This window comes from Dendrobium catenatum, unplaced genomic scaffold (genome assembly GCF_001605985.2).
Source record: "Dendrobium catenatum unplaced genomic scaffold, ASM160598v2 fragScaff_scaffold_621, whole genome shotgun sequence".
NCBI classification, from domain to species: domain Eukaryota; kingdom Viridiplantae; phylum Streptophyta; class Magnoliopsida; order Asparagales; family Orchidaceae; genus Dendrobium; species Dendrobium catenatum.
In genome coordinates, this window is record NW_021319083.1 from 7,940,260 (window position 1) to 7,954,614 (window position 14,355).

The 14,355-nt window shown below is 37.8% G+C and overlaps 1 protein-coding gene across 2 annotated transcripts in view; it reads left to right on the forward strand.

Annotated features, from left to right (window-relative positions):
• The first annotated feature begins 318 nt into the window (after positions 1–318).
• The window catches only part of LOC110114940 (B3 domain-containing protein Os07g0679700), a 68,718-nt gene continuing 54,681 nt past the window's right edge, over positions 319–14,355 (forward strand). The window contains exons 1-3 of one of the 2 annotated variants that reach the window (XM_020848005.2): positions 319–912; positions 11,164–11,245; positions 11,334–11,435. In XM_020848005.2, coding sequence (XP_020703664.1) covers positions 794–912; positions 11,164–11,245; positions 11,334–11,435 — 303 coding nt within the window. In that variant the 5' untranslated portion in view covers positions 319–793. The remainder of the gene's footprint in view (positions 913–11,163; positions 11,246–11,333; positions 11,436–14,355) is intronic. The other variant, XM_020848014.2, reaches the window with a different exon arrangement.

The window sequence follows — 14,355 nt, forward strand, 5'->3', positions numbered from 1 at the left end:
ACAATTATGTTTATACAAAATTCTCTTAGAATAGAGGCATATGAAATTAAAATTCTCTTTCAAGAGGGCTCTACTAGTCTAGTGGAATTAGATGGATTAGTGCCTTTCTATTTTATATTAAGGTATATGTTAGGACTCCTTTTTCAATTACCATCTGCCGTTCGATTCCAATAACATAAAAAAGAAGAATATATAAATTAAAGCACAGAGCTCGCACTCGATTATCTTGATGAGAGGTTCAAAATTCTTAAAAGATAGGGTGGCAAATGCAAATTTTTCTTAATTTATTTGCTTATAGTCTATTTATTTCTCCACCTGCTGGAATTTAGAATAACCGGTGGAGTGAGAGGAGTGAGAAGCTATTGGAAGACCAGAGCATGATGAAGATCGTGCATGCATATCAAGTTTTGTTTTTTGGCCCTCTTTGATCTATTGGGGAGTTAAGGCAGCTTTTCTTCGCTTGCATGAAGATGTTTTTCGTATTTCTTTGTTCTATGAATACGCGACTGTGATCTTCGCCACCTACCGGAAGAGAGGCAGGCGCCGGCGTTGGATTTGGGGAAGCTCCGCCGAAGTTCCGGGTGAAGATAGTGAAGCGAAAGGTGAAGGGTTTCCTCGTGTGGAAGAAGTTTGAGAAGTGGATCCAGGAAAGGGAAAGTTGTCTTGGTGGCTTTCAAAGTGAGCTAGCAGTTGCTGGGGTTTCTTCGTGTTATGACTGCTGGTAGCTAGGGTTCGGTGATTCTCGGTGTTGTGGTGGGAGATTTGATCGGCAGGTGGATTGGAGGTGGAAAGGATGTCGACGAAGCGATGCATGAACGGTGTTTGTGGGGCGGCGGCGGCGGCGGGTGCAGTATGGAGGAAGGGTTGGCTGCTGAGATCGGGCGGATTTGCCACGTTATGCGATAAGTGCGGGTAAATAATCTCCCTTTTTACTAAATTTGGACGGATCAAGAAAATGTCTTGCTTATAGTAATGCATTTTTGGCTTCATAAATTACGTTTGGGTATGTTGGTTATTTGGACTGATAGGGCATCCATTTTTAGACAATTTCTTTTCTATTGGATTCTTATCTTCCAACTTACCTCTTTTGTGTAGTGATGACTTATTTGAATCTTTGTTAGTTCCTATTAGAAATTCAAACTTATTTTCCGTGGAAATTTTGAAATTTTGACTTAAGATTATAATGGATTTTTGTTTCGGTGCTATGGGAACCTGGGATCTCTGTCCCTGTATCTGTGCTCATTGCTGATTTCACATACAAATGTGCGCTAAGATCCTTGTTCATTGCTATGCTGACTGTATACTCTTGCAGTAGTTTTTTGCTACTTCATCAAAACTCATTTAACATGTTGCACGCTGTATAAAGATATGCTAATTGTGTTTTGTCTAAAAGCGGCATTTTTTTAGTGACAATGTCTTCTTATTTCCTGAATCAATAAACTCCAAGTTTCATACTGAAAATGATAAGAATGTCTCGGTACAAGTTTTTTAAGGAAAATAAATGTAATTTAAACATTTTTTATATTGAAATTAAATTATAACGCTAAAAAGAGTGGCATAAATAAGTAATTTGGTTGGATAGTCTGCTATAGTACTCAACATATTAGCTTTTGCTATAACATATAATTTTGTAATTGCTAATATTTTATTTAGGAAAAAAGAGAAGCATCTCATTACTTGAATGGACATAGTAAACTAAAATTGATTAATTTCTTATAAAAAAAGAATAGATCATTTAGGTTGCAAAGATTAGAAAGCCATTCTAAGTAAAAGTTTATGTACTTAGCGTCGCTTATTAGTTTTGGACTTTTAGATGAAGAGGTGAAAAATGAAAAAAATAAAATAAAATATTATCTTAAGATTAGATGGAGGTATTTAAAGAAGGCAAATACAAATATTTTTTAGAATAAAATTTAAGATCTTAAGATTTGGGTTATTGCTATTGGAAGCTAATGTTATGTGAAAAGAAATCCTAATGAGATTAAGAATGTTGCAAAGTATGTGCTTGAAAAAACAAATGAAAAATCTCTTAATTGTAAAAATAGTTGGTGGTAGTATCAAAATATACAAGAAAAGATAGAAAATAAGAAATTTTGTTATAAAAATTAGTTTGGATGTAAAAGCTTAGAAATTTGTAAAAGATGTAAAGGGGCCCATAAGGAGTATAAGTTAGCAAAATATGATTCAAAGAATTTAGCTTTTAGTGATTTATATTGTAGATTAAATACTAAGGAGAGCAAAATATATATTTATAAGTAGGGCAAGCAAATATATAAGAAAAGTAAGAATTTAGTTTAAGTGAAGTGCATTAATGATGAAGATTAAAAAGTGATTTTCTTAGAAGAGGATATTAGCATAGGTGAATCGGATATTTCGATAGACTTTTCAATGAAGGTTATTAGAATTGATTGACTTTAATGATCTTAACACCCAAAATGAAAAAAAAGATTTTTATTTTTATTATTGTCTTAGTAAAACTAAAGTTTGAGAGTCTTGAAAAAAATGTTATGTGGAAAAGTAGTCGAACATGATGATATTCTAATAGACGTGTGAAAATGTTTAGAAGATCAAGGAATTTTTTGATATACTAAACTTTTTAATATTATTTTGAAGACTAAAAAGTTGTTGGATGAGTATAGGAGTGTTTTGGCTCTTTTTTTTAAGAATAAAGGTGATGCACAAGAGTGTACAAATTATAGAGTAATTAAGTTAATGTGACATACTTTAAAATTATCGAGGGAGTAATTGAGCATAGGTTTCTCCAAATCAATTTGGATTCATGTTGAGTAGGTTTACTATGGACGCTGTATATTTGTTCAGAGATTACATTGAGAATTATAGAGAGAGTAAGAAAAATCTTCATGATATTTATTAATTTAGAGAAAACATGTGATAATTTATCCAGAGAAATACTCTAGAAAGTTCTAGAAAAGAAAGGTGTTAATAATGCTTATATTCAAGTCATTGAGGATATGAATAGAGGAACAATTACTTGTGTTCAAACACAAGGTGATTTGACCAAATATTTTTCTATTTTAGCTGGTTTACATCAAGGAAAACTTTAAGCCCTTATCTTTTTGCTTTAACTGTTGATGTATTTACTTGACATTTTTAAGAGGATGTACCTTGGTGTGTGCTTTTTGCTGATGACATTCTTTTTATTGATAAAACTGGAGAGGGAGTTGATGAAAAATTTGAATTATGGAGGTCAACCTTAGAGTTTAAATGTTTTTGTTTGAGTATATCTAAAATTAAATATATGAAGTGTAATTTTTGTATTAATAGATCTAGTGATGAACTGTTACTTATTAGGGGGAGCCCATGCATAGCAATATCCTTTGTGTAAGCTCGTATACTATGAGCATGTGTGAGCTTGCTCCTCACACATGCACTTCCTTGTGGTGCATGTGAGCTCACTACACTGATCATTTTATGTTATGCTCAAGCTCTATGCACCAACAACCTTGTGGTCCAACAAGTTGATCACAACTTTAGTGATGCATGGGTATATATTGGGATTAAAGGTGGAAGGTGAAGTTGAGTAAATTTATTTGATGTGGGGGTATATATGAGGGTCTATTGGAAATTGGTGGTCTTTGGAAGGACCTCTTTCTAGAGCGGTTGAATGCTCTCTCAGTTCTTGGATTTGGGTTATTTTGACTCGTTGATTTTACATGGGATTTAAGATGGGGTTAGGTTGGGAGATATAATATGTGAATATTCCTTAGAATGCTTAGGATATTAGGAAGAGAGTTTATGAGTTGTTTTTGATGGGAATAAACACCACAAAACAAAATAAAAAAAGAAAGAAAATGCAGAGGAAAAGAAAGAATATTAGGATTTAATGTGAAAAATCCTGAAATTAGGAAAAAGCAATGGAGCACTTCACACTAAAAAATCCACTATGAAAATTGGGAGAAATTATACAGATCTCTTTCTCTCTTACTCTCTCATCATCTCTCTTTACTCTTCACATACAGGTTCTTCACAGAATTGACAAAGAAACTCTCATAAACCACCCCAAAGATGTAACCCTCCAAGTCAGACATGAAAATTGAGAAAGAAAACTGCCCAACCTAGCTCGCAATGTTGCTGCGCTATACTCTCTGTCTCTAACCTGACTGGCAGCATTGTAGTGCAAGAGTTTGGAGCACCGTGGCGCTTCGCTCTTTATCCCCGATCAGTAGAAGCATATAGTGCTGCAAAACTAGAGTATACTATGCTATACGATTGTGTGGGAAAATTTTTTTTCGGGCAATGCCCTGAACCCAAAGCAGGAGTAGGCCCCCTTTAACCCCCCCTGGCTCGACTGACGAAATTAAGGTCTGAGTTAACATTACAACTCAATTGATTGACACAATCATATTCCATACATAACTAATAGTTTGAGGTGATTGTGTAAAGGTTTTGGCGCATAGTGTTAAAAGGAAGGCTAAGTAGTCAAGTTTGGATGGATTTTGTGAAGCATTAATTTTTTGTGATTACTTATTGTAGGAATGTGGCATCTAAGAGAGCAACTCCAGATCAATAGATAGGAATGTAGTGAGCATAATATCAAGAAATCAAAATTAAATGCAAATAACAAAAATAATAATCTCTCACCAAAATGGGTGTTCCAAGAATCCAAGCCACTAAACTAGGAGTCGATGTATTGTCATCTTAAAAACTGCCAAAGAATTTTATTCAAACTGATTTCAGTTCTTCAAAACATTCTTTCATTACATCACTCTTGATAGATATAGACATTATAAGCATTAAAGAATACAAAATCACAAGAAGAGGAACCAATCTGCTATCATCAAACAAACACCAAGGATGAAGATAATTTCTTCCAACTGATTTCTATTCTTCAAAATATTCTTTCATTACAACATTCTTAATTTATGTAGACATTACAAGCATTGAAGAATACATAGCATCACTAGAAGAGGAAAGGGTGGCTAGACTGCTTAGTTGTCCTGCAGGGGAACTAGCTTTAGGCTTCAGAACTTCACCTTGGAAACATGGGGCTGCTAATCTAATGAATGATGCTCCAATGGAAGATGAAACAACATTTTGTACTGTACATGAGGCTCTGGAATGGCCGGCAAAGCAAGCAATGGCTTTGACTTTGATGAGGTGACAATATGATATGGCAACATTTGACTATCCGCTTGGACTACAATTCACTAACTTGAAACTTTTATCATTTTTTGATATCCTTAAATCATAACTAACATCCATTCATGCAAAAAAAAAATCAAAATAAAAGAATTAAAATTAACTGATAATTTAAGAAAATTAAATGTTATTTATCCTTAACATAGATCATGTAATTGGCCTATGCTAAACCTATCTATATCACTTAGCCCTTCTTTTTTAATTGGTATTTTCTCCATCATTTATAAGAAAATAAATAAGAAATTAAAAAAAAAATGTTGAGATTAAATGTAGTGGAACGTTAACATCCTTAATGGAAAGTTCTATGAATATCCTTCTTTAAGATTGCATCCCTATTTCCTAATTTGGCACTTTGTTCTTGAATATGAAATATGGGATTGTTAGAATAATCAAAATTAACTTCTTCTTAGTTTCTTCTCAATTAAGTGTTAAAAGGCATGTTTTGGATGCTACTATTATCTACATCTTCACAGCTGCTTCTCTTTTTGTCCCACGTTCTTGAAATGGAGAGTCCATGGAGGGAGCATTCATATCTTCCATCCAATCCAAGCTATGGCTTCAAGATCTAGAAGAAAGAGATACTAAGGAAAACTCCATTAAGCACTGGCTCGTAGAGTTCAAAGACTAAGCCAATGATTTTGAGGACATACTAGGCAAGTACTAGTATGAGTAGCTCAGATTCCTACAAGCACAAAAAAACCAATAAGGAAAATCCTTCTTGGAAACGGAAGCGAGCAAAATTATTTAACTGAATAGTGAGAATGATAGGAGTTGATTCATGTCATTCTTGCCACTTCTTGTTGTGTGATGTTGAACCCACAGTTGCTTCTTTCATTGAGGCGGAGATGGCGGAGAGAGTTGATAAGCACTATTAGGGATTTTATTTTTTACAGAAATGGGGAAAATAACGTGGTAAAGTTTGATTCAGGAAGCTCTTAAAATCCTAATTCATAATTGTAGGACTAATGAAATATGCAAATAAAGATGGAGTGTATTCATGTCAAATAAAGGCTAATAAACTATGATGCACCGACACTTCTACTCAAAGAGGCGTGCAATATCCGACACAACACGCGTCCGACACTCCTGATGTTGTTTGTTGATGGGGGCGGATCTCCGGGAAGGAGTGTCATTATGGGTCCTTTTAGGGGCCCACTTCTGATGTTGTTTGTTGACGGGGGCGGATCTCCGGGAAGCAGAACCGGATGTCACGCCCAAATCCGTTCTTCCTTCTCTTCTTTCTTTTCATTTCTCCGAGGCTTTGGCCTCCAGACTTGTTTTCCTTTCCATCGGGACCTTTCAGCGGTGGATCCCTGAACATATGGTTCAGGTGTCACACCCCGATATTCACCGCGTGGGGTATACCTTCTTTCTCTTCTTTCCGCCACAACAGATAGACGTTCTCTTGGCGGGGTTCTCCTGGCCTCGATCACTAAAGGCCGTTGGAACTTCTTCTTCTTAAGACCTTTCTCCTTCACGGTCTTCAAGACCCGATAGACCCGGGCTGATAAGGTCTCAGGTTCATTCCTCCTAGGAGGGACTGGGACTTCACGTCGTTGCTCCCAGAAGGACTTCTTTAGCTCACCAGTGGAGCTATTCCTCTTCACCCATTTTAAATCAGAAAACTTGTTCCGGGTAGGAACATTGGCTTCAGGCACCTGGGTTGGCAGATTGAAAGGGTGAATAGGGAGCTGTTGTTGCTGAGCTCGGAGTTCAGCATTCATCTTTCTCCTTTGTCTTCTCGTAGGCCTCCCTCCAGATGAGGAGACTTCAGCATTGTATTCTCTAGGGGCAGATAACCTTGTCGGCAAAGTAGTGGTGTTGACAGTCACCACTGAGATTCTTCCGTCAGCTACAATCCTCTTGGTTGATGGGGCCTCAGTTTGAGAAAGTCTTTCAAATACAGAAACCCTCCCACGAGGATTTTCAGCAACAGGTCGTTGTGCCGGCAGATGCACACGACGGGTGACAGCTTCACTAACGGGTCGCAGCGCCGGCAGATGCGTGCGACGAGTAGGAGCCTCGAAAGCTCTTGCAACGATAGCAGGGAAGTCAACACTATCGAATTGGATGGTAGCTCCAGTGTTTCCGGTCTCAATGACAACATTAGCCAGCTGAATCCTGGCTCCTCGTCCCAGCTGGACGGTCATCGGGGTGTTCTGTAGATCCATCTGCATAAATGAAAGGCAAGGGTTAGTAATCAGAATCTGATACATCACCCCGCACTTTCAAAATGCAGAGACTTGCACAGAACACAAAAATAAGAGAAGATAACATTAGCGAGCAATTCAAATAATATAAATCTAAAATACTGCTAAATACGTTATCTCAATGAAAATTTTTTTTTGAACGATCATTCTTAGGATACTTAAAATTTTAAGTACAGATCGATATGGATGCTACTATAATACTGAGACGACTAGCCAAAGATGGAAAGAGAAACCAATCCCCAGCGGAGTCGCCAGAAATCTATGGGCTCCGAAAATTTGGTCCCGGCCTCCGCTCGCTTTTTCTTTTTATTCGGCGAGGGAGTTTTAACTGAATAAGTTCCGAGGTAAATTTTGGAAGGCAGATGGGTTTGTGTTCGGCTGAGTGAGGAGATTGGCGGGATAGGGTGTCGGGAGCTGAACAGAGTTCCGGCTCTGTGTGTGTGGAGTCGGAGGAGGAAGGGAGTTTGGAGCAGAAGCTGGAGTGCGAATGGAAGCCGTGGGAGAGAGCAGCGTGGAGAGGGAGTGGGAATGAGGAGCTCGGCTTCTATTTAACGACGCCTGTGGTCGTTCGATCGAGGCAACGTCGCAGGATTTGCGCTGGAATCCCGGGAATGATACACGAACAGCACCGTTTGCAGGTTAGCGGGATTCCTGCAGGTTTTGTGGATGACGTGGATTTTTTTTTAATTTTGATTTCTCTTTTTCTTTGCTTGTTGTTGGGTATAATCTGAAGGTTAACAATTTGGAATGAAGTAAAGGCTTCCTACCTTCACTTGTTGCAATAGAGACTCATTATAGCAGCCCCTTTGCTCCTGATCTTGAGAGAGAGAGGAGAAAGATATCAGCGAACTCTTGAATCAGTACCTAGTTTCGCTCGACTCTCTTGTTTGATCGCCACAAGCACCTAGCTGTAGACGCCTGGAGCTCCTCACTCGCCTGATCGGACGTAGGTGCACGCACGGACAGAGCCTCTCGGCTATGCTTGCTTCTTTCCTCACGATCGGGTCTCCTATACGCACGCAGAGGATCAACTGACCCTCTTCTCCCCTTCGGCTGGATACGCCTAAGCAAGAGAGAAGCTTGGTTCTCTCTTTTCTTCCCTCTCTCTCGCTCCTTCTCTCCCGCTCTCTTTGTTCTCTTGATCGGGACGGACAAGCACGGGGGAGCCGAATGAGGCTCCCCTTTCGATCTCCCTCTCCATATGGGACAGACATGCCCATGCCTACTCGAGTATTTTGCCGTAGGATGAGACTTCTGCTGCAAGAGATAAGAGATCTCCGCGATCTCTCTGCTGTAGCCGCCCGTGGGAATCGAAGTTTTGACGAATAACGGCCGCAAAATTTGAAAATCAGGTAAATCCTAGCCGTTGGATGCAAGGACTGATTTGGAAGGATCAATTGGGATAATGTTGAGCCCAAATTGGAACCGATTCGAACCGATTTGAGTCGATTCGAGTCCGTTTAAGGCCGTTCAAGTCAATTTTACAAAATTAGACTTGAATTGGCGTCGAATTACGTCGAATTTGGCTCGACGAGGCTCGATTATGCTTGATTTGATTTGTTTTGATTTTAATTAAATTAAATTAAATCTAATTTAATTAAAATGAGGCTAATTTGATGAAATTAAAATTTCATCTCAACAAATCAGGGCCCGATTTTGCTTCAGATGCGTTCGATCGAATCGATTGAGCCTAGTCGGGCTCGCTCGGGGTCAGGTCGACACGAAAATGTGCTTCAACAGGTATAATAGTGGGATTTTAATTTGTGCTAAAGAGGTTGAAAATAAGAAGTCTACATTGTTTAAATTCAAAAAACAGGGATGTTGAAATGAAGAGTTTATTTCAAGTTTTGAAGAAGTCATAATTAATTCCACAATTCATGCCATACCATTAGAACTTGTGGCATCATACAAGGAGGTTGTAGATAAGACAATAAACACATGCAAAGTCATGACTGAATTCAAGCCAAATTTCAATTTCCTAAAAGGTGGGGCAACCAATTAGGAGGAATTTAATGGAATCAATACAACTCTCCAAAAATCTTCTTCATTTTAGCAGATAATTCTAAGTAATATTCTTCTAGGTATTTTCAAAGAATGTGATAAGCATTTATATAGGAACTTGTCTTATCTAAATAGATAGGAATTATCAATCTTTTCTATTTTAGGCTAGATTTAAATTTTCATGTAATTTTCTGATTTATTTGTTAGGGAATTACATAGTACAACAACAACAACAACAACATCAAGCCTTTATCCCACTACGTGGGGTCGGCTACAGGGAATTACATAGTAATAAATATAAATAATAATTAGGCTTTGAATCAATTATTATATGTCTTCCTCTCCAAATCTCACTGATTCCCAGTCCCAGGATTAAAAGTCATTAACTTTATTCTTCTTGATTTCTACTTGTAGTTGTTCCGCCAAGACGAGGAATTCAACATGCCTTGAATCATACTTGATTACATCATTTAGGGAGGAAACTGAAACCTCCTGTTGCTGTTTTCGTCTCGGGTTTGTTGTTTACAGTGAATTTCCTTACAATATTCGGCGAGTTCAGAGGAAAAATAAAGAGGAATGACAAACAAACAGTGGAAAAGACAGGCGAAGGAAGGCTTATACGATAGAAAATTAGATTAGGATATTGATGATCCTTTACATTCCTTGATCTTCTTATTGTTATTGTCATATACTTAGATTTGTTCTCATAGAAAATTTCTAGACCTTTTGCCTTTGGAACAACTTTAGAAAATCCTATTGGGTCAGCATCATTATTCTCGAGTAAATTTGGTATCATAGTAGGTCATATTGAAAAAAAAGGTAGGTCATATTGATTGTCAAGTTGATTCTGTATCAAAGTTATCCTGAAGTATCTTTAGCAAAAATGACTTATTCGTCATCATCTTGGATGGAAAAGATAACTAGCAGAAATAAACAGGGTTTCAAAAATCGTATATGCCCTGCCGGTCTGACCAGTTCAACCGTGAACCGGTCTACAACAAGTCATTTTGGTTTAGCCTGACAACCGATTTTGTATCAAATTGGGATGAATCAGCGAAAACCCCGGCAAACCAGTGAACCGATGTCGGTTTCCTTGAACCGGTTAATTCAATTTCAATAATATTTAAACAATTAAATAAAATAATTTAATACATAAAGAATAACATATTTAAGTAATATTCATAATTTAACAAATTAATTTAAATTTAAAATGTTTAATTTTTAAATAAAGAAAATCCAACTAAGCATTTCACATGGTTCCAAGTAAATGACATTAATCATTATATTTAAATTTAAAATTACATAAGATATTATTTATGTTTGAATTCAATTCATTTTTTAATAAAAAATTTATATTATTTCATGCTCATTCTATTATTTAAATTTTATTTAAATAATTTTTATATTTATTATGTTATCTAGTTCAACCCCGGCCAACCAATTGAATCCTAAACTTCTCCTTCTTCCGGTTCTGTTCGGTCCATTTTTCAGAAGCTTGGAAATAATTGAAGCTTATCCGCATGTTTTTAAACCATATGAGGGCTATATGCTTGTTATGATAACCAATGGAGTTAAAGTGTTATTAACACTTAAATATTTCATAAATGTTTATCAATTGTCTCATTTATGGACACTTTCCTGTGCTGCGGTCATTGTTTAGTAAGATCTGGTCAGTCATCTAAGAAAATTAAAAAGCTAGGAGTAATCCTGTTTGGTAACCTCTCTTTGTGTTTTATCATTCTCTTTCTATTAGCTTGCTTGATGATTGTTGCACAATTGTCTCTCGATCTAGGTTGGCATATGAGAAGCTAGTTTTCTGTGAAAGTTTCCACCAAAAGGAGTCTGGATGGAGGGAATGTGCTTTTTGTGGCAAGGTGCAGTTTTTTTTAAACGTTATGTATTTTCATTTCTTGCTGTTTCATTTTGTCTCTTTGCTTTCGGTTATTAACATATCTTTTGCAGCGTCTACATTGTGGATGCATTGCTTCAAAGTCTATGCTCGATCTGCTTGATGGTGGAGGAGTACAGTGTCTTATGTGCTTGAAGAATTATGGAAATTCTTCAGTAAGTTAGTTCGATCTACATAATGTAATGAAGCATTCATGAATTTTTGTGCACCCAACTTTTGCATTCTTAGATATTCTAGCTATATCATTCTTCGTTGTATAGTTTTTGTACCACCGTTTATATAAATGGTAGTTCTGTCATTCTTTGTTATTTTATTTTAAAGTTGTCATTCTTACTGTATGGTTCTTGTATAACCATTACGGCTCTCCATGATTAATAAAACCTTGCTTTGGATACACAATATCTATAATTTGGCAATATTATTCTTTTTTTGTTAGTGAATGTAATGAAGCATGCATGGATTTTTCATTGGATCCTGAGACAACCATCTGATTTGTGTGCACAACAGTCATGTGATAACCTTAGCATTGAGTTGTGATAAATTCTCTCATTATGTGTCCGTTCCTCAAAAGGATTTTTTATGCTAATAAAGTATGGCAAGTGTCCATTCACAGTCATATGTGACAATTTAAATTCTATAGATTGCAAGTATGGGAAATACTCTGAAGTCATATTTTGAATAATTGGAGGTCTAGAAATTAATTTCTACTTTAGTACAAGACTACAAGCAATAGATAACGAGGATTCTAGAAGGATCTGCTCTATGATGTTAAGCATGAACAAATTGCCTTTGTTCTGAAATGAGTGAATTTGCGTGTTAATACTGCATTTAGAGTTTTGGCGCAATTTTCCATAATGGTAGATAACTCAATGAAATGACATATTAACTTAATATAGATCTGGAAAATAAAATAAACATTGCATAAATGTAAATTATGTTATCGAATCAAAGAAAGGCCACCCCTTGCATTAGCTAGCTTTGTCATTGCTGGTCAATTCATGATTTATAGGAGCTCAAAAAACCATCAATAAATTGATGTAGTTGAAGTTGGCTAATTTGGAAGTAATCAACACCCTAAAAATACACATAAAAACACCTTTCTCCTGAAAATTACATTATAATCTTAGATATCTGACGCGGCTGTGGACACCACTCCAGGTTAGGGTGGGTAGGCGGAATTCTAGGAGTCAAAAGTCTCCTGTTTTGTGGGTCCCATCCCCCCATTTTAAACTTATATGAGGAGAAGGATTAAGAGGAGGTCATTGGAGGAAATGTGAGGTGCATTTATGGTGGGATTATGACTTTTTAAGGGGGAAAGTTTGTATGTTGGGGGATGATGTAAATAATTCTCTAGAGTAGTTTTCTTGGGTGGTTTTGGGTTCCTAGTTGTTGCTAGGAATTAGGGGAGAGCTGTTTCACCTCTCGAATATTGAATCAATTGTATATTGTGTTTCTTTTGATTGAAGATTATTATTTCAGCTTTATTAATGTTGTTCATGTATATCATTGATGTTTTTTCTTGGTTGTTGGCTATTTTTATGCTGTTTGGTGCTGATTTTGTTTTAGTGGCTGTTTTGGGTGCTAATTTGATCCACAAATCCTATTAAATTAGTATCAGAGCAAGTTTTTTGGACTGATGGTCGGGAGGAGAGTTGAGGCATTGGAAGAAAGTCAAAGGAGGAAGTAGGGCAGCTGCAAACAGATGTGGGATTATTGAATGAGTGTTTTTTAACGATGGAAGGAAGGTTTGAGAATATAGAGGGGATGATGAAGTGGATGTATGAGTTTCAAACTAAAGTGGCACCGCCAGAAGCAAGGGAGAATCAGGAAGATGACATGCCAAGGGAAGACAAAGAGGTGAGAATTTTAGGAGAGGAGGAAATACCTCACCTTGAGTCTCTACCGAGAAGGGGGATAGATAGGGAATATGAAGGTAGGAGTGAATGAGAATAAGAGAACAGACGGGTTGAATTTGAAGGAAGAGGGGATACGAAAGGAGAAGGAAGGAGAGGGAATCGGGGAGAGATCACAATGCTCGCTTCATGGGAGGAACGGGGGGTGAAAGGGTAAATTGGAGCGAGGAAGATTCGAAGGTCAGGAAGCTGAAAATGTCGGTTTTTGAAGGCAAGGATGCTCATGGGTTGATCTGTAGAGTGGATATATATTTTGTGGTGAATGTGTTGACAGAAGGGGAGAGGCTAATGGCGGCAGCTCTATGTCTTAATGGGAAGGCGCTGGCATGGTTTCAATGGAGGGAGATGAGGTACCGATGTTGACCTCCACATAAAAAACATAAGAGAAGAAAATATCTCCTCAAACTTCTTACAAATCCCATGCCAACGTCGCTAGGGCTCTTTTTATGCTCTGCTCTTAATTAATAAAAGGAAGAGAAGAGGAGCCTTCGGCTCTTGTTCCCGAACATGGTCCTTCTCTGCTTGTCGCTCTGTTCGATACTTGCACACATCGGACTCCAGCCAACCTTACTACCTCCCCAAACACCAGCAACCTTCCTTTCACGATCATACAACCCTTCATCGCATCCGACCACTGCCTCGCACCTCTTCCTCTACTGTACCAATCCTAATTGACCCCTTCTTACACAACCATTCTAAATCCCCGTCGCTGTTCTATCTCACCGAACTCCACAAGCTCATGTCCGAACCACATCCAAATCGAGTGCTACCAGATGATCTACCCATTGCTTGTACCGAAACCTGATTCCGCCTCTCTTTGTTGAATTGATCTACCTCGTGAAAACACCACAGCCGATCCCCTCTCCCTCTTTGTCACTCACATCCAATCTCCCTAGGCGGCCTGCACACGTGAAGACCCTAGCATCCCTCAACCCGCTTCTTCCTCACTGCATTTTCCCGATTCCTCCTCAGAGTTGGTTAGAACCTCTCCTCTCTTTCTCCTTACAGCTGCCCATTAACTTTCTAAACAAGCCCATTCAACCCACTACACACCTCCTCCCTCCATCCACAATACCACCTCTCTTCTCTCTCTAACCCACTACACACCTCCTCCCTCCATCCACAATACCACCTCTCTTCTCTCTCTAACCCACTACACACC